The 20,336-nt window shown below is 39.8% G+C and overlaps 1 protein-coding gene across 1 annotated transcript in view; it reads left to right on the top strand.

Annotated features, from left to right (window-relative positions):
* The first annotated feature begins 273 nt into the window (after positions 1–273).
* KIF27 (kinesin family member 27) overlaps positions 274–20,336 on the top strand; it is a 30,522-nt gene continuing 10,459 nt past the window's right edge. The window contains exons 1-9 of the mRNA XM_068423340.1: positions 274–583; positions 2,637–2,837; positions 4,189–5,147; positions 14,748–14,891; positions 17,214–17,420; positions 17,962–18,137; positions 18,525–18,658; positions 19,205–19,360; positions 19,659–19,796. Coding sequence (XP_068279441.1) covers positions 274–583; positions 2,637–2,837; positions 4,189–5,147; positions 14,748–14,891; positions 17,214–17,420; positions 17,962–18,137; positions 18,525–18,658; positions 19,205–19,360; positions 19,659–19,796 — 2,425 coding nt within the window. The remainder of the gene's footprint in view (positions 584–2,636; positions 2,838–4,188; positions 5,148–14,747; positions 14,892–17,213; positions 17,421–17,961; positions 18,138–18,524; positions 18,659–19,204; positions 19,361–19,658; positions 19,797–20,336) is intronic.

The raw sequence follows: 20,336 nt of genomic DNA, 5'->3' as shown, positions 1-20,336 counted from the left end.
GCTTGGAAATTAATAGAGGCAAAATTAGTTTATAATTGATTTAACAGTTATTAATATAGCTGCTTTTATATCAGGTACTTTTCTATAGTGTAATGGTGCTTATATATTCTTTAAGAAGTGCCAACTTTCTACTTCAGCAGGAAATTATTTCTTTTTTATTATATAATGTGGAAAACTTTTTTTCTTAGTTGCAGACAACTGCGAAGGAGGTGAACACAGGAGCGGTAACAGATTTCTTGTTGACTGTGTGAATACTGAGTGGGCAGCACAGGGATGGAGTCTGGCATGGAGGAGATCCCAGTTAAAGTTGCAGTTCGAATCAGACCTCTGCTTTCGAAAGAAGTACTTCATAACCACCAAGTGTGTGTGAGATTAGTCCCAAATACACAACAAATTATCATTGGGAAAGACCGTGTCTTCACTTTTGATTTTGTATTTGGCAAAAACTCAACCCAAGAAGAAGTTTATACTGTTTGCATTAAACCGCTTCTAGCATCTTTGACTGAGGGATACAATGCTACAGTGTTTGCATATGGACAGACAGGTTCTGGGAAGACTTACACCATCGGAGGTGGCCACATTGGTAGGTTGTAGAAAGTTTGGTTTTTTTTTAAACTGGTCAGCACTGTATTTCTGCAAGTTAAATATTTAATACATAGCAGATGATGCTGCAGAATTTTTAAGGACTAATGAAAAAAGGTATAGTAAAAAAATGCTTCCAAAGTTTATATGATAATTAAACTGTTCTAAAAACAATTCTCCATAAATTAGGCTATACCAAAAATGTCTAAGAAAAAACCAGTTTATAAAGTGCTCTTTCTCATTCTCCATTTTAACATGCAACTTAAACTAGAATTTCTTTCTGAAATGCAGTGTTTTGGAGATTCTTGCTGCATTTATCTTACCTTGAAAATGCCTGCTTTAGTCAATTAATTGTTTGCTTGCTCAGTCTTTGCCTTTTTTTTTTTTTGAGAGACATTTTTATAACATTATAGAAATTTATGATTTACGTTTTCCAAATGGATATAAATAGATTATTCTGAATCTCTTGGTAGGTATTAAAATCTTCCTTTTATTTAGAATCATAGAATCACAGAATCATTTAGGTTGGAAAAGACTCTTAAGATCATGGAGTCCAACCATAAACATAACACTGCGAAGTCCACCACTAAACCATGTCCCTAAGAACCACATCTACAAGTCTTTTAAATACCTCCAGGGATGGTGACTCCACCACTGCCCTGGGTAGCCTGTTCCAGTGATTGACAACCCTTTTGGTGAAGAATTTTTTCTGATATCCAATTTAAACCTCCCTTGGCACAACTTGAGGCTGTTTCCTCTCGTCCTATCACTGGTTACTTGGGAGAAGAGACCAACACCCACCTCGCTACAACTTCCTTTCAGGTAGTTGTAGAGAGCAATAAGGTCTCCCCTCAGCCTCTTTTTCTTCAGAGTAAACAACCCCAGTTCCCTCAGCTGCTCCTCATCAGACTTGTGCTCCAGACCCTTCACCAGCTTCTCTAGACTCGCTCCAGCACCTCAATATCTTTCTTGAAGTGAGGGGCCCAAAACTGAACACAGTGTTCAAGGTGTGGCCTCACCAGTGCTGAGTACAGGGGGACCATCACTTCCCTAGTCCTGCTGGCCACAGTTTTGGATACAAGCCAGGATGCTGTTGGCCTTCTTGGCCACCTGGGCACACTGCTGGCTCATGTTCAACACCCCCAGGTCCTTTTTCAGCAGGCAGCTTTCCAGCCACTGTTTCCCAAGGCTGTAGCGCTGCATGGGGTTGTTGTGCCCCAAGTGCAGGACCTGACACTTAGCCTTTTTGAACCTCATACAGCTGGCCTCTTAATTCTGCTTACTGTTATAACTTCACTTGTCTTTCCTCTAATATTAGTTATTTAATGTTCTTGTAAGTACCATTGCCAGCCAAATTTTCAGGCAGTGGATGTCACAATCTAATGCTGTTCATAGCTCAGCAAGTTTAGTTTTATACCTATATTTACTAAATTAATAGTTATATATAAGCAACCCTTTATTTTTTTAGTAAAAAGAAGAAAGATTCTTGGTATCCTCTCATATACAAACAGTTTTCGTGTTCTTGCATAAAGAACGCTTATTTTTTATGGAAGTGTCCTATGCTGAATATTAAAAGAAATAAAAACAGAGTTTGGCATTAGTGTTCTATGTCTACTTTGAAAAAATAGGAAATTACTGTAAATATTGGTCATAAATCTTGTCTCACTAAGTTACTAATGATTCTTTGCTGTATTTAAGTGGAATTTGTAGTTTCTCAAACACTTGTGATGTCATTGCCAACCATAATGAGTAGGAATAAAGAACAAATCTGTACTCTGAGGAGTATAGGTTTAAAGTAGACTCCATATTTTTCATAACTTTTGTGACTATAAGATTATGTAATTTACAACTTAATGTTGAATCCTATTAACAGATGCAAACAAATATTCTGAAGCCCAGAAAAACAACTGTTCACAAAAATGCTTGGGAACACTGAGCTTTTTGATTCCTTAGTATACAAAGTAGCAAATCCCACAGAGGTCTATCTGAAAGTCTTTGCAGTTTATACAGCAGAATGACTGCAAGCTTCTGTGACATCTTTGCTTATATTTTAGCATCAGTTGCAGAGGATGAAAAGGGCATAATCCCACGGGCTATTCAGGAATTATTTCAGCATATTTCTGAAAACCATAACATTGACTTCCATGTGAAAGTATCTTATATAGAGGTTTATAAGGAAGAGCTTCGAGATTTATTGGAGTTGGAGACCTCTGTGAAAGAATTACATATCCGAGAAGATGAAAAGGGAAATACAGGTAGGATTTCAGCTCTAAAATTTGATATGTTTGGTTTCAGTTGTGTGCCCAAGTTATTCTTGTCTTCTCTTGAAATAATTTATTCGTTACTAATACTAGAAAAAAGTTACTTTTTCAGAATATAAACTTACTTTAGCTGATTTGAAGCAGTTTTGGGGTTAGCTGCCTGTGAGCAATATAAATGTTCCAGCAGAAACGGCAGCAAATGATAAAGTAAAAATACCGTTATTACTTCTGCAAATTCTGTCTGGAAACACTATAGTGTGTGATTATTCACTTGAATAAGTATTTCAAGGTTAAACCTGTGCTTCTTCCTTCAAATTTTAATTGTTAAGCCATTTATACTGTAAATATCTGCCTCTCTTTCACTATGAAATGAGTGGAAGAGAACATTTAATTAAGAGTAGCATGTGATATTTTTGGAGGCTTTGAAATTAACACTTGTCCTATAGTTCTCCTGTCCACTACATGAAAATGGTAGAAGAATACACTGCAGAGATATTTTATTCTGAAACTATATAATGTTTTGTTTGTTTGTTTTGTTTAGTTATTCTTTATATTCTAATTGTTGTGTTTGCTTTAATATTAATATACTGTTGCATTGAACTGGCATGGTTTTCTTGTCTGTAGCTGGCAGAAGGTACTACTTTAGCCCAAATCTTGCAGACAATATATCATTGCTTCATAAGGACCCTGCAATATATTTTAAACTATTTATCTTCTTCAGCACAGTTCGAGTCAGCTTCACTTGATTGTGGTAGGACATTTTCCATCCTTCTTTAAAAGAAAGGACAAAAAATACGCTTAGTAGGAGTACTTGGTAGAAGTAGACTTCCACGTTATTAGATTACTAATAGATACCTGTCCAAAATACCCAACTACCTGAGCTATATAGAATAGAAATTCTGTTCTTACCATAGGCTAGGAGTTATTTCAGCTACAAACTTTTTTATTTTTAGTCTTTTTTTTTTTTTTTTTTTAAACTGACAAAATATCCTTTGAGCTGACTTTGCTTATACTTTTTCTGGATAGCAATAGATTGAAAATTCCATATGGCAATGTGTAAATGAGTAAAGCTGTGTATTGTGTTTAAGATATTGTTTCTAATGCTATGACACAATACACCCTTATATTAAATATCTGCAGGTTTCAGATGTGTTGTACCTCATGCTTTTCACATATTGATGCCTTATTTTTCTATATCTATATGCTATGACCTCAGAGTAATTCAGGCTTGTATATTTTTCTAATTTGTGTTTTTAGTTTGACTATTTCTAATTGCTGTAAACTTTTGCTAAAGAGTTTAGAATTAACTGAATTATTCTTACTTTCTTTGGTTTGGTGTTTGAAGTGATTGTTGGTGCCAAGGAATTCCAAGTAGAATGTGCAGATGAAGTGATAAGCCTGCTGGAAAGTGGCAATGCAGCTCGTCACACAGGCACAACACAAATGAATGAGCACTCTAGTCGATCTCACGCCATTTTTACCATCAGTATTTGTCAGAAACAGCCTGCAGAGTCTCAAAAAAATACTGATACTGCACCGGATTCGTCTTGGAAATCAGTCCAGATGATTACTTCAAAGTTTCATTTTGTGGATTTGGCAGGATCAGAGAGGGTCACAAAGACTGGAAATACTGGTGAACGCTTCAAAGAATCAATTCAGATCAACAGTGGTCTGTTGGCGTTGGGAAATGTCATCAGTGCCCTTGGAGACCCGAAAAGGAAAAGTGTACATATTCCATACAGGGATGCTAAGATCACTCGTATTCTGAAAGACTCCCTTGGAGGAAATGCCAAGACTGTCATGATAACATGTATAAGTCCATCCTCATCAGACTTTGATGAATCTTTAAATTCCCTCAAATATGCCAACAGAGCCAAAAACATTAGAAATAAACCAGTTGTAAATTACAACCCTGATCAAGACCGGATTGATGAAATGGAACTTGAAATCAGATTGCTTCGAGAAGCTTTGCAGAACCAGCAAGTCAGTAATCAGTGTTCACATGACTTAAATCAAGAAAGAACTCGTATCAGTTCACTTGAGGAGCAGCTCATCCGGCTTGAGATTCAATGCTTCAGTTATAGAAATTGTGTAGATGAAGCCTTCCCATTTCTGGTTGATTTGAATGATGATGTTAGCTTAAACAGAAGTCAGCGGAACAGGTTGCAGAGCTGGATCACTATGGTACAGGAAGTAAGGAAGGAAGCTCTCACCATGCAGGAAACTGGCACCCGGACTGGGACCAGCCAAGCGCCACATCACATCACAATTCTTCAGCTAAAGAGGGAACTAAAGAAATGCCAGGTATTTAATTATAAGTTGATTATTTAAATAACTATGGGAAAGAGCAGTCTGCTAAAACTTTAATTCCATTTTGAAAGAAGTAAAACTCTTACACTTACCTGTCCTTAATTTGACAATTTAAATTTAATTCGCAATCTTGTATGATTTTGTTTGTCTAATCCCTGGGACATAGCTTTATTTTAATGGATGATGGAATAGACAATCAGCTTAATCATGACAGAGACAGGTAAAGTAATGTTGTATTTTGGCTAATCAGTTTTATCTGTTAGATTTTTGTTTTTAGCTCTGCTAGTGTTCTACTTCTGTCTGGGATGGAGTTAATTTTCTTCACAGCAGCTTGTAGGGTGCTGTGTTGTAGATTTGTGACCAATACAATGTTGATAACACAGTAACATTTTAGGTCTTGCTGAGCGGTGTTTGCAGAGCATCCAGGCCTCCTCTGTTTCTGCCTTTGCCCCGTAAGGAATAGATTGGGGACACATACACACATACACACAACCAAGCAGATGACCCGAACTAGCCACAGAGATATTTCATGCATATAACATCATGCTCAGCAATTAGAGAGAAGGAGGTTTAGGGAGGTTAGCCATATTTTGCCTGGGAACTGGCTGGGCATCAGTCAGCCTTGGGAGGTGGTGAGTGATTGCCTTTGCATCATTTGCTCTGTTTTATTTTCTTCCACGACACCTTCACTTACTGAGCGATTTCTATCTTGACCCACAAGTTTTCTTGCTTTTACTCTCACTTTGCTCTTCCCCTGTCCCACTGGGGTTGGGGAGAGGGAAGTGAGCAAGCTCAGCTGCCTACTGGGGTTAACCCACAACAGTCTTTTTGGCACCTAACATGGGGCTCAAGGCCTTTGAGATAATGACAGATTTGACAGAGTGTGCTAGATTAGATTTCTAGCTGTTAACTTGTTGTTATTTGAGTGGCTGTTGCAGATCATGATGCTGACATATTTACTTTAGGTGCTGACTTACGAGTTTCCTCGAATATTCTGATGCTTGATTCCTTTCTATCTGTACAACAGACTCCAAGAATCATTAATGACTGTTTTCAGATTTTGCTGTTTAGTGTGTTATAGATCACTTTGTTTTCCTTTGCTTGGGAGTGCTATGATAAAATCACTGGCCTTCGGCCTAATCTGGTATTTGGGTCTTATATTGCTGGTGTCCCAGTACTCCAAGAACCGTCTCATGGACAAAACCAGCAGCTATACCTTTCCCCCTTTCTCCTCTGAGGGACATTTTGTGGAGAGAGGAAAGAATGACACCCATCCCTTCCTCTCCTCCAGGATAGGTTTTTATAGTTTTGATGTAATGGCTTCTCAGTTCCTTCAATATCCTTGTGTAATCAGACTGTTCATACTGGTGTGTGTTGTGATCCTGATTTTGATTATTGTTCATAAGGTTAAACAACTAATTGGGGATGCCACGCAGGAACATGCTCTAAGGCGATGGATCCCTGGGGTGGCAGGGTGTATAGGAGGAGTTGGGCAGATGTATAGGGCCATTATTGCCTCTGATAGCTTGGGATTTCACGCCTGAACAGGCTTGTAAACCCGTCAAACTCATACATCATTTGAAGGAGGGAAGGTGAAACACAGTGACTTTTAAAGCTGTGTTGGGACCTGGCCCGTGCTTATCAAGCCACTGTCCAGTGCCCTTGGAGGTGTAAGAGGGTCTCCCGATCAAAGAGCCTACAAATGGGCATTGAGAAAGCCTCTTGCTCTGAGGCCGCACAAACGGACACTAAACCAGAGACTGAACCCTAAACTGTAATAGTTGCTCCTGTAGTCAAGAAGAAACAGCGGAAGCAGAGGTCTACTCAGTAAGAGAAGCAGCAGCTCCTGAGAGGGGAAGAGAGGAAGAATCAGAAGAGGCAGCCTATTCTGCAGCAGGACAGGGGAGGAAAGAGGCAGAAATTGTAAGAGGTGGAAACTACCTGGTCCTTATCCATGACCAAGCTGCAAGATAGTCAGAAAGATTTTGTCCATCAGCAAGATGAGCAAATTGCTACCTGGTTGCTCCAGTGCTGGGATAGTGGGGCTAACAGTATGGAACTAGAAGGTAGGGAAGCATAACAGCTGGGATCCATTGCTAGGGAATGTGGGATTGACAGAGGGATCGGAAGAGGGGCAGCCACCCACAGCCTTCAGAGGTGGCTCTTATCGAGCTTGAAGACAAGGTACCCTCTTAAGGAAGATATTGTAACCCAGTGAGGCAAGCGGACTACCAGAGAGGGAGGTATCCAGTGTCTGAGGGAATTAGTGGTGGTGGAGGTGGTCTACAGTGACATGGACAATAATCAGGCCCTCAAAGATCCAAATGACATACAGTGCACATGGTCTGTGTGGCAGAAGTCTGTACAGAGCGCACCGACATCATGCACCTGCAACCTAGCAGTGATGGATTGGACTGACATCAAGGCACCAACTTTGTATAGACTGGTCTGCCAGCTCTGGCGGTTCAAAGAGAATCTCTATTCCCCCTACCTGCTATGGGCCTGCTTCTCAGCTGTGGAAAGACTGTTCCATAAGGTTTGGCAACTCAGAGAGAAAGTGGATAATCTCTCTCCCTCCTTGCCCCTGCAGGCCAGCATCTCAGCTTCCATGAGTCGGCCTTTCTCTGCTGAAAGTAAAGGGAACAAGGGCACGTGCTACGCGCCATCCTGTGGTTCTGTCTGCCTGACTGTGGGGAGGATATGAGGAAGTGGAATGGTGCACCTGCCTTGGTCCTGGAAGTCTATGTTCATGAATTGTGGGAAAAAGCAGTAGTTAAAAAGGGTCCTTCCAGGAAGATTACTGCTCCGGTTGCTGTCAAGCAATTCCCGAGATGCAGTAGATGGTCTGAGGACCCCTCTCCTCTTTCTGATACTGATCCAATGGACTTATGTCCCTATGGGTTTGAACCCCACTCCTTCTACCATGGAAGGACCATGCTGGTTTATAGTAGGATCACACTTGTGAATAGTCCTTGTAGTATAGCCTGGGCAACAGAGAGAGACCATAGGCTCCTTTCATGGTGTAAAGGCTTCTGGTTTGCACTTACAGGAGTCAGGTAGTGAATGCTCTGATTGGGAATAGGGGAGCCCTCCCTCTGACCAAGCAGAGGAAAGGGACAATTGGATTTACTTTGGTTTTGGTAGACACCAGTGCACAGTGTACCCTAATGCCATCGGGATACAAGGGGGCAGAACACATTTGGATTTCTGGAGTGACAGGGGGATCCCAATTGTTGTCTGTGTTAGAAGCTGAGGTGAGCCTAACAGGAAACAAATGGCAGAAGCATCCTATTGTCACCAGTCTAGAGGCCCCATATATCCTTGCCATTGACTCTCTCAAAAGAGAGTACTCAGGGATGTAAAGAGGTACCATTGGGCCATTGATGTAGCCACTGCAGGTTCAGAGAAAATTAAATAGCTGTCTACCTTGCCTGGCCTCTTCGGTGGTCTTTCTGTTATAGGGTTGCTGTGTATTGAAGAACAGCAAGTGCCAATTGCTACCATGATGGTGTACTGGCATCAATATCGTCCTAACTGAGACTCCCTTGTTCCCATCCAGGACCTGATTCGTTGACTCAAGAGCCAACGAGTGATTAGCAAGACTGACTTGCCCTTTAATAGTTCCATATGGCCACTGCAAAACTCCAGTAGAGGGTGGAGTTTTGCAGTGGGCTATCATGGCCTAAAGGAAATCACGCCACCATTAAGTGCTGCCATACCGGACATGCTAGAACTCCAGGATGAACTGGAGTCAAAGGCAGCCAAGCGATACACCATAACTGACATTGCCAGTGCATTTTTCTCAATCTCTTTTTCAGCAGAATGCAGGCCACATTTAGCTTTGATGTGGAAGGGTGTCCAATCTGGAATCGACTGCCATGGAGGGGTGGAAGCACAGCCCTAGCATTTGCCATGGACTGATCCAGACTGCACTGGAACAGGGCAAAGCCCCAGAAAGCTTGCTGTGCATTGATGACACCGCTGTTTGGGGCAACACAGCTGAGGAAGTGTTTGACAAAGGGAAAAGAAAAACCAGATTCTTCTGAAAGCTGGTTTTGCCATAAAACAAAACAAGGTCAATGGACCTTTACAAGAAATCTAGGTTTTGGGAATAAAATGGCAAGATGGTTGTCATCACATCCTAGCAGTTGTGATCAATAAGATAACAGCCATGACCCCAGTAGTTAAGAAAAAGGAAACCCAGGCATTCCTAGACATTGTGGGACTCTGGAGAATTCATATTCCAGGATACAGTCAACTTGTAAGTCCTCTCTATTGATGACCTGAAAGAAGAACTATTTCAACTGGGTCCCCAAGCAGCAACAATCATTTGAGCAGATCAGTCAGGAAATTGTTCATGCAGTAGCCTTTGGGCCAGTCTAGACAGGATCAAGTGTGAGAAAAGTACTTTACGCTGCTGCCAGGGAGCATGGCCTCAGCTGGACCCTCCGGCAGAAAGCACCTGGAGAGATCCAAGGTCAACCTTTTGCGTTTTGGAGCTGTGGGTAGAGAGGATCTGAGGCCCACTACACCTCAACTGAAAAGGAGATATTAGCACCATATGAAGGGGTTCAAGATGCTTCAGAAGTAGTTCATACTGAAGCTCAGCTTCCCTTAGCACTGCGATTGTCTGTACTGCATTGGATGTTCAAAGGAAACATCCCCTCTACCCATCATGCAACCAATGCTATGTGGAGTAAATGGGTAGCACTAATTGCACCATGGACCTGAATGGGGAACCCCAACTGCCCTGGAAGAGATCATGGACTGGCCAGAAAGCAGAGACTTCAGCTCATTGCCCGAGGAAGTGACTCATGCTGAAGAGGCCCCACTGTATAATAAACTACCAGAAAATGAGAAACTATATGCTCTGTTTACTGATGGGTCCTGTCAGACTGTGGGAAACCCTTGGAGGTGGAAAACTGCTGCGTGGAGTCCCACATGACAAGTTGCAGAAACTGCTGAAGGAAAAGGCAAATCGGATCAATGTGCAGAAGTGAAAGCCATCCAGCTAGATATTGCGGAACAAGAAAAGTGGACACTACAATACCCATATCACCACCAGAAACACTGTCCTGGGCCTTAAAAAGCAAGTTCTGTGGTGACATGGCACCCCAGGAAGCCTTGAGCCAGGCAATGGGACTCAATTCTGAAACAATCTGATAAGCACCTGACCAAGAAATATGGCATTGATTGGGTGTATCACATTCCCTATCATGCACCAGCCTCCGGAAAGATTGAACGATACAATGGACTGTTCAAGACTATACTGAATGCAGTGGGCACTGGGACATGTCAGCAGTGGAATGCAAATTTAGGAGAAGCCACTTGGCTAATTAATACCAGAGGATCAGCTAACCGACCTCGACTTGCCCAAACAAAAGCCCTATGTATTGTAGGAGGAGAGAAGTTCCTTGTAGTACATGTACAGAACTGGCTGGGAAAGACAGCATGTATTGTTCCTCCCTCAGGAAAAGGCAAACCTATTTGTGGGACTGCTTTTGCTCAAGGACCCAGGCACACTTAGTGGGTAATGCAGGAGAATGGGGAAATCTGATATGTACCTCAAGAGATTTAACCTTGGGGGAAAATAACCCATGATTTGAGTTGTATATTTCAAGAAGTACTACAGCACGAATCACCTAAACCAACAGAGAATAAGCCTTGCAAAAAGCCAGGCAAGTGCAGCAGTGACTCAGCCTGAGCTGGTTTTGATGTCCAGTAATACAACACAACATGCCTCTGTTGTCCTAAGTGACCACCATAACAGACAGAATCCAAGTCATGGAACTCAGCGGACATTTTAGGAACATGTTAAAGTTATTTTACAGGAATGGCCCATAGACTAAGGCAATGATATCTGTGTCTAAGTCAAAGGACAAGAAGGGAGAGATGGTTAATGATGTATTGGATAGTGTGGGACTTGAGCGTGACATAAATGGTATGGAATATAGAGTGGAGATTGTACTGAGTCTGGTTGGGATGGAGTTAATTTTCTTCATAGCAGCTTGTAGGGTGCTGTGTTTTAGATTTGTGACAAATACAGTGCTGATAACACACTAGTGTTTTAGGTCTTGCTGAACAGTGTTTGCACAGCGTCAAGGCTATCTCTGTTTCTCTGTCTGCCACTCCAGTGGATAGACTGGGCAGTGCACCCAGGGGCAGGGGGAGCACAACCAGGCAGATGACCCAAACCAACCAAAGAGATATTTCACACCATATGACATGTTTATCAATAAAAAGAGAGAGGAGGAGGGCTTAGGTACGTTAGCCATCTTTTGCTCAGGAGCTGGCTGGGCATCAGTCTGCCTGTGGGAGGAGGTGAGTGATTGGTTTTGCATTAATTGCCTTTGCATTACTTGTCTTGTTTTCTTTCTCTCTTTTTCTACTTCACCTTCACTTACTGAATGATTTCTATCTCGAACCACAAGTTTTCTTGCTTCTACTCTTCCTTTGCTCTTCCCCCATCCCACTGGGGTTGCGGAGGCGGGGGGGACATGAGTGAATGGCTGTGTGTGCTTAGCTGCCTACTGGGGTTAACCCACAACAATGACTTTCAGTTGTCCTTCTAACTCAGAAATTGTTTTGAGTCCTGCAAATAAATCAGTCTGTCAGAAGCATTACAGCTATAACTACAATGTAGGTCTTTTCAGATATCAGTGTACTTACAGATAACCCATGGGCTAAGTTTTGCAACTTGTATCTAATACTATGTATGTAGTATACTAGTCTGTCTAATACTATGAAGTTGCACCTCGTCTATTATCGTTAAGTAATTTCCTAACCTGTATTTCTTCAGCAATGTTCTCACCAAGAACTCCTGCATTTCTTTTTCATTATCATGTCTTTAGCTAACTGATTTTCTAAACTGTTTACAGATTTCTCTGTCTCATTACTTTTCTAACACTTGCTTGTGTGTCGTATACCAACTTTCTGCTTTTTGGTGTCATCATACTTTCCAGTTGTCTAGCTGAGGCGAGAATTTCAAAACAAGATATGGGATTCTTAGCATGCAGATATCCCATGAGGATCCTGTTATGCTGGCAGCTCTGATTAGCTCTTTCTCAGACAGCAGATAATAGCGCTAGGCAATGACCTATGGGGAGAAGAGCTCTGAGCCTTCTCAGGCATGATAATGTCTCCTCACAGAACTGACACATGATCAAATAAATAATTTTTTTTGGGAACATCACCATATACGTTTAGGAAGTGCATATTTTGGATGTACTGAGTTAAAATGTTGACTATGAATAACAAAACGTCAAAAATAACGCAGATTAGTGTACAATAAACAGACCCTCAAATGAAAATTAATTTTGTAACTTAAAATACCTGTACACTTATTTGAAACTGAGTGAAGTTCTGATGTAAGATGAACAGCTCAGAAAAACTAATCTGAGTCTGTCTTGTAGTAGGAGACAGTGCTCCAACAAGTTAGAATTTTATAACATCAACCCATTTTCAGTTTGCACACCAGACTGTGATAAGCCTGTAGATTGTTATCAGGCAATTGCATATACAAATTCTGTCTGTTCTTTGTTCTAAATCAATCTAAATCACAGCTTTTTTCTTACTTCTTGATTTTCTTCTGTAGCTTACTTTAAACCTCTGTTTCCCAAGTTCAAAACAGTATAATAGCTGAGTTTGAACTTAAATTTCCCCCGGTGAGTATGCCATCCACAGCCAGCAGGAGATGGTTAGGGAGAGGCTAAAATAAACAAGACAGTACAGACTCTAGAGCAGGGCTTGCATATGGACAGATTTAATAGCTAATAGTGGACTTATTCTTGTGTGTACATAAATATTTCTTTGCTAACAGCTCTGATTGCCTGGATAATGCTGCCTTACACAAAATAAAAATACTAGTGTAGTGGGTTAGGCATAGCTAACAGCCAAACTCCCACCCAGCCACTCATTTACCCCTCTATCAGCAGGACTCGGGGAGAGAAAATAGGAAGAAGAGGAATGAGAAGGCTTGTGGGCTGAGATAAAGACAGGGAGATTGCTTACCAAGTGAAAAACAGTCTCAAATTGGGGAAAAATGATTTAATTTATTGCCAATTAAAAAAATATTAATTACTAATTTGGGTAATGGGGAACAAAGAGACAAACACTGAAACAACACCTTTCCTCCTCCCCTTTTCCAGACTTACCTTCAGTCCTTCACTCCATACCCCTCTCCCTCACTGCCGAGTGGTGCAGGGACATAGCAGGGTGGTTTATGGTCAGTACATACTGATTTCTCTCTGCTGCTTTTTCCTTCTCTCACCTTTCCTCTGATTCAACATGGGCTCTGCATGGGCAGCAGTTCTTTCAAGAATATCCATCTGCTCCAGCATGGGTCCTCCCTAGGTTGTAGTGTGGGTATCTGCTGCTCCACCATGGAGCACCTCCTCCGTCTCCTCCTCCTGGTGTTCCCTTTGGTCTTTCTCACTCTTGGTTCCTTCCTCTTCTGCCTGTCTGGCATTTTGTGCCCTTTCTTAAGTATATTATCACAGAGGTGCCACTATTTTGGCTGAGGGGCTCAGCTGTTCCCTGCAGTGGGTCCACTGGAGTCGCCTGGAACTGGATGTGTCCAGCATGGGGAAACCCTGGGCTCTTCTCACAGATGCCACCCCTGAAGTCACCCTCACCAAACCCTGGACACCTACACCCAATACAACCAAGCAAATATATTCTGATTTTAGTTATGTATGTTTATTACAATATGGACAATATGCCACTTAGTTTTCTATCACTTCATCCTGCCCTTCTCTGTCACCATGCTAACATCTGTGCAAGCTTCTTTTTTCTGTAGTTAGCTCAAGTCTGCATAATGATACAGGACCAGTCGGGGGCAGGATACACTTGTCAGCCATGTTTAGTAGAAACATTTGCATTGGTACATAGACTTCGGAAAAAAGTTCTGTTCTCTGAAGAGACATCAGGTTCTTGAGTGCATTTTTAAAAGTATTAAGAGTTGTCTTTTCTTGGAAGAAAGATGCAGGTAAGCTAGTTGTACAGAAGTATCCAGTTTTAGAACAGTAAGACATCATTTTTCGATACTTCGTGTTTGGCTTCTACAGGCTTTCTGGAAGAGTAACATTTGGAAGTCTCCTTCAATCCGTATTGGATTATTTATCCACCAGAACATCTGAAGAAGCATTCTTATGGTTTCTTTAATCTTTAGGCTGTTATCGGAGTTGCAGAATGAGGACAGCTGTCCTTGTTTTTTCATTTAAGAAGTATATAAATCTTATGGTTGATGCTGAGATCTTGTGGCTACATCTCATAGCATCCTGAAGACAGTAATTTGATTTAGATCAAATTTAGATGTCTACTTCAATAAAGTACCTTTGGTTATGGGTACATTATTCCCTTTGAAAGGAAGAAACTTGTCAGAAGAAAATCAACAGATGAAACAGAAGTGAAGAAATAACTGGTAGAAACCACAGATAACCACTTAGACAATTTGCCTTACGTACCTCAAAACTTTGCAGTTCTGATCACATCTTTTAACAACAAATGAGATTTTGTTGTTTTTTTTAAAATTTTCCTACTGTAAGAATAATAATGTCCCCTTTTCCCCAGCTGAACTTTTCCTTTATTATCTAGCAGGCTCTAGTTATGGATGAAGAAGTATTTAGCCAGAAGGATCATGAACTGCAGATACTGCAGAAACAGATAAAGACATTACTACAGGAAAACGAAGAACAACTGGAATCTTTAAAGGAGGCTCAAGAAACACATAGATTACAGGTATTTTTCCTCTGGTACACATTACATATATCTGTATTGAACTATCCTTCCACTGTATGAATACATTCATTATTTCAAGATAAGTCCCTCGGGATTTTTTTGGACGTGTTGTTTGAATTAGAGCTGTATCATTTAATGAGTTGAGTTCATCTAGTGGATGAAGCACAATAGTGTGATTCCTGAAGTTTGTATATCAGTCTAGCTGTGCCACAGCCTTCCTGTATAACACGAGGTGAATCACTCACCCTCTCCGTGCTTCCTAAGGCATACCACACACCCCTCTCCCCATATGTGTATTATTAAGTAGTTTCAGGATGATTAATGAATTAGGATTTGAAAGGCTTTTAAAGATTCTTTAGAATCTAAAAAAGACTATAGTGATTCTATAGAATGCTTTAATTGAAAGGTTGTACAGAAATGTTTTTTTGTTATAGCTTTATTAAGAATTAGAGTGTTGTTCCCTTTTGACTTTGTAAGACAGAATTTCATCCTAATTTTCTGAGCATTTACTATTGGAGAAAACTGAGTGACATAGTGGAAACACTGCTTGCCTCCTTCCTTCTCTAGATCTTGTGCTCACTAATGAAATTATGATGGGTAGTAAGTGTATAACATTTCAAGATCCAGGAGACCTTAAATAGAATAGTTAATATTCTCCTGGTGTTGCCTGTCACGTGGATGATAGATAAATTATTATCTGACTTTTAAAAGAGAAAAGCATAAGCATGGCTAGGTAGTACTCTTCTCCTTATTCTACTTTTTCTCCTTTTTCCTCTTCTCTGCTGATGGCTTGGGGAGAGTCAATGAATGAAAGGTAAGTATACTAGTCATAATCTATTTCTTCCCTCTGTAACTTTCTTTCTTTTGTGTCACCTCTAGATAGACTGATTTTTTTTTCCTGTACAGCATAGTGTCAACTTATTACACTGAGATAATGCTGATATAAATTCTTGAGGATACAAGGTAGAGGCAATGAACAGAAGCAGTCACAATGTAGGTAAAAGATCATGATTGTTTCAGTGTCAGAGATGGGAGAGAAGCTTGAGAGCTCTCAGGCACCATTTTGGTACTTAATCCACTAAACTGCAACTTTTATTTAAAAACATATAGGTAGAATAATGAAAAGCAAACGGTTCTGTCAAATATTTTGTGTTCACAGGAATATGTAATTTAGTGATGCATGATAGAATAAGAACTTTAAAAGTAACAGGTACTAGATAGATATTAAATGTTTATACACATATGTATTTATGTAACAGGTGTTGCACTGTGGGGTTGTATGTACAAGGGTATCAGGGACAAAGAGTTTTAAAAGGGTTAAATAATAGCTTCAAGGTAGATCAGCTGGCCTTTACTCCTTCCAAAATCATAACAAATATGGTATTCATATATATATTCTATTCCAACACAGGAATATTATGTGTTGCATTCCAACAAAATGTCAATTTGTAAGGCATTGTCTATGTGTGTTTGGAAGGAACTTGCAGTCTAAGAAAACAAGATACACAGAATAAAAATGTATTATTCAAAGCAGGAGAATGCAAAATATCTTTCACTGAATACTTTCAGTTGACTATCACTAGCTATTTTTCAACTTTCCTGTTGCTACTAAGGCCAGATTTTAAAGATACTTTGAAAAGAATTGAAAGGAATAGAAGGAGTTGAAAATGGATATAATCTTGGCCTTTGGATGAATCAGTTTAGGTAAGATACGTAGTTTCAAACAATGTACAGAGACTGCTGTAGGAGAAGCAGATAAGTAAATTCTCCAAACTAGCATTACCAGCAAAGTTGAGGCTGGGTAGAAGAAAAAGAAGTAGCCTATACAAGGGATCCTGAGATCATATACATGTTTATGTTTTTTAATACAAATAATCTTTAAAGAGGAACTGCTCAAAGAGGAAGAGGAAGCCTGTATACATGTTTAATTAAATAGACTAAGACCATGTGTTTCATTTGAACATTTCTGTTGAATTCTCATTTTATTTCTCCATAAACACACATATAAAGGAAGCACAGGCTGATAAGTATGTCGTCTACTTCTCACTAGATGCCTCGATAAGCTAACGTAACTTACCTGGGGTAGGTCTTTCTGAACAAAAATGTGTCTAAAATTTATTGGAGTTGGGGTGTGTGTGTTAGACTGAGGATATGTCATAGAATTTTCAGTTTGCTGCAGAATTTGCCTGTGTACTGCAGAAGAATTTAGGGTCAGTAGGTGATTTACAAGATTCATGACCTTTGTAAGGAATTTAGAAATGGTGAATATGGTACAGAGCTCATGAGCAGCAACAGTTTTGCTTTGTTTTTTTTTCCCATGAGAATGAGAAAATGGTGGAACAGCAAATGCTTATTGATCAGCTAAAAGAAAAATTAGAGATCTTTACAGATGTGAAAACTTCAGACTTCTCAAGTGCTCATGGAGCTGGGCCAGCTGTTGTGGCATCTGCAAGGAGGCCATACAGTGTCCCACTCACGAAGAGTCTGCCACATTACCTTCACCCAGCATCAGGGATAGAGACCCAAAAGGTAAGGTCTATCCAAATGTTACTTTTTTTTTCCTTTACTTTGTAATGATTAAAGTTCAATTATTAGACTTGACAAATTATGGTGGCTTTCTCAGATGCTGTTTAGCTTCCCATTGAAGATTCTGGAAAATTATTTTTTAATGTCTTGCAACATATGCTATGCCACAATTGTCCAAAATGTTCAGGTTTAAAATTATCACAAGTGGTAAAGCTGTAGTCTTTTCTGGTGTCTTCCTGGGTTTTTTGAGGGTTCAAATATGAAGCATTATCAAAAATGAATGATTATTCTTACCAACATATTGAATACGTTGGATAAAGAGTTGATAACAGTGCCTTCTTTTACATTTGGAACAAGTGCTCTAAGCTCTTGCAAAACCTTTTGTTACAAAGGTATTCAGAGTTATAGAAAACCTCTGTAATTTTGCTTATAAGCTGAGGTGATGACAGACTTTTAAATTGAAATGTTTTAAAAATATCAGTAAAGTATTGCTAAATTGTTGCAAGTGTTTTTACCCATCATTTTTTTGTGTGCTTTTTGACAGGTGTATACCAGCCCCCCTGCCTTCTCCCTGACTCGGGTAATGGCAGAATTCCATGCTCGCAGCCAGATGATACTGAGCAACATAGAAGATCAGGATAAAGTCCTTCATTGCCACCTCTCTGATCAGAGTGATGAAGTGGAAGAAAGTACAGGCAGCAAACAGAAAACCTCATTTAAGTAATTTTTAAATTATTCTTTAATTTTTGTTACAGGGAAATTCATAGCAGAGGTAGTATTACTGCCTAATACTGACATAATATAAGACGACCATTTGTGATGTTATTTATGGTAAACTTATGGGACCAACTGAGCATATTACAAAATAAGTTTAATAAACATAGGTTTTTGATTTAATAAAGATTGCATAATCCTTGTTTTGGGGCCACAATCTACCATGAAGATCGGGGCGGGGTGGGGGGGGGTGGGCCATAGATTGGAAAGAAGGTATAAGTGCTTTTGTGAGTTTGGGATTCTTCTCTGTTAAGATCATGTACTTTGCATGAAGCTTAAGGAAAAAACATTCCTGTGTGTTTGGAATGTAGCATGTTTTTCATTCTTCCTTAGGCATTCCATAAACCGAACATGGACACGAAAACAGGCTTCTCTGTGCTTTATCCCTGATCTAAGTGACATGAAGTATCAAGTAGACAAGTCTAGTTTATCCAACAGATCTGCACTACAGACTGACACAACCACAGGTAAAATGGAAGTCATGAGAGCAAATCTTATTACAGTATCAGAATATGCAAGAATGTCTTTAACACATGTAATTATTTTTCCCAGCAAAATATGTGTATTTGATACAAGTATTTTTTTGCTTATAGTTCAACATAGGCTTTCAAGATTTCTTCTTTCCCTCTCTGAAACTGATGTCAGTGACCTTAATGTTTAAGTAATACTAGCCAGAAAGCAGTTCAGTTCACACATCAAAAAGCTGTTTAGTTATAAATCTTTAGCACTGCTTCAATGGAAGAAAACAGATGCTATTATCTTATCAGAGATGCACTGAAATGGTTTCAGGAATATTTTTGCTCCCACTTAGGGTCTTGAAAAGCTGATGCATGCCATCCTTTCTTTTCCTGTTTAGACACATGGCAGGGAAAAGACTCTGCGTTATTGTCTCCTTTTGATTCTTTTACTTCATATGGAAGAACTCCACACATACAATGTTCCGGAGCACTATCTTTTGGATACAGAGTGTGTTCCAGATTTTTAATCTCCATATCGCTTTGTTTTCTTTCAAGGTGAAGAGATTGACAGCCTCCAGAAAAGTCATGTTTTTAACATGCAGAAGTTGAAGAATTCAGAATTGAGATTCACTGAGGCCGAGCAAAAAATGAGAGAACTTGCACTTGCTATCAAAATGAAAGAGGAACTTATTAAGGAATTATTAAGAACAGGTAACTGGCTACTGTAAGGAATTTTAGAATGAAGAAGTTGAGAAACAAAAGAAAAGGCACAGAATTTCTGAAGTCCTACATGTCTTAGTTTTTATGTATTTATCTTATGTAAGAATACTTTTAATAATGTAAAGATTCATAACTTTCATTAATTACTTGCTAAGATTGCACTGAAGGCTGTAAATTTTGATTACAGCCTACTTTGCTATGATACACAGATGTATTTGTTAAATATTTTTTGTGCTTTGCTGATTATTGCTTTTATCTACCAATACTGTAATTTTTCATGTATGCTCAGTGCTATCGATCTCTTCATGGACATGTATTTGTCACATGGTGTCTGGGATAGGAGAGAAGATACATAACCATGCTGGGAACGTAAGTGTTCCTAGCACTGCAGTAGAGAAGCAGGAGTCAGAAGTGCATGAGGGAAAAGGTCACTGTCCCTGTTAGCCTATATCCCTTACACATCTGTCCTGGTATATATATGCCTGCCAGAAACCAGCCTTATCATGACGGTAAGGATCTCTTTGCTCAACCCCTTCAATCACACTCTTCTCCTGTGCATACCTTGTCTTGAAGTTGTCTTTTGGCACTGAGAAAGATTCTGTGCCCCCAAAAATAGTACTTTGGGAAAGATCACCCAACCAGGGCAAGTCAGAGAGTAGGAACACAATCCAAAGTTGTTTACTGTTTATTAAGCTGAAAGTTGGGTAATAAATAAATGGCATATTCTTCTGGAAAAAGCAAAATTTATGAAATACAGGGGAGTGTTTTGGCAAAAACTACAGTGGGCAGAAGAATTTATATTTATTTGGCATTCAGATGGCACTTTATTTGGTGATATCATGTGACTCATGAAGAATTCAGATTTAAGACTCCTTCCTTTATCTTTATTTCACAGTTAGAAAGGAACTGTGTGTTCCTTTAGGGTTGGAAAATGTCTCAGAAATTATTGATTTAGCCAGAATGAAGT

Source organism: Nyctibius grandis, chromosome Z (genome assembly GCF_013368605.1).
Source record: "Nyctibius grandis isolate bNycGra1 chromosome Z, bNycGra1.pri, whole genome shotgun sequence".
In the NCBI taxonomy this organism is placed as follows: Eukaryota; Metazoa; Chordata; class Aves; order Nyctibiiformes; family Nyctibiidae; genus Nyctibius; species Nyctibius grandis.
This window is presented reverse-complemented; position numbering and strand designations above follow the sequence as displayed.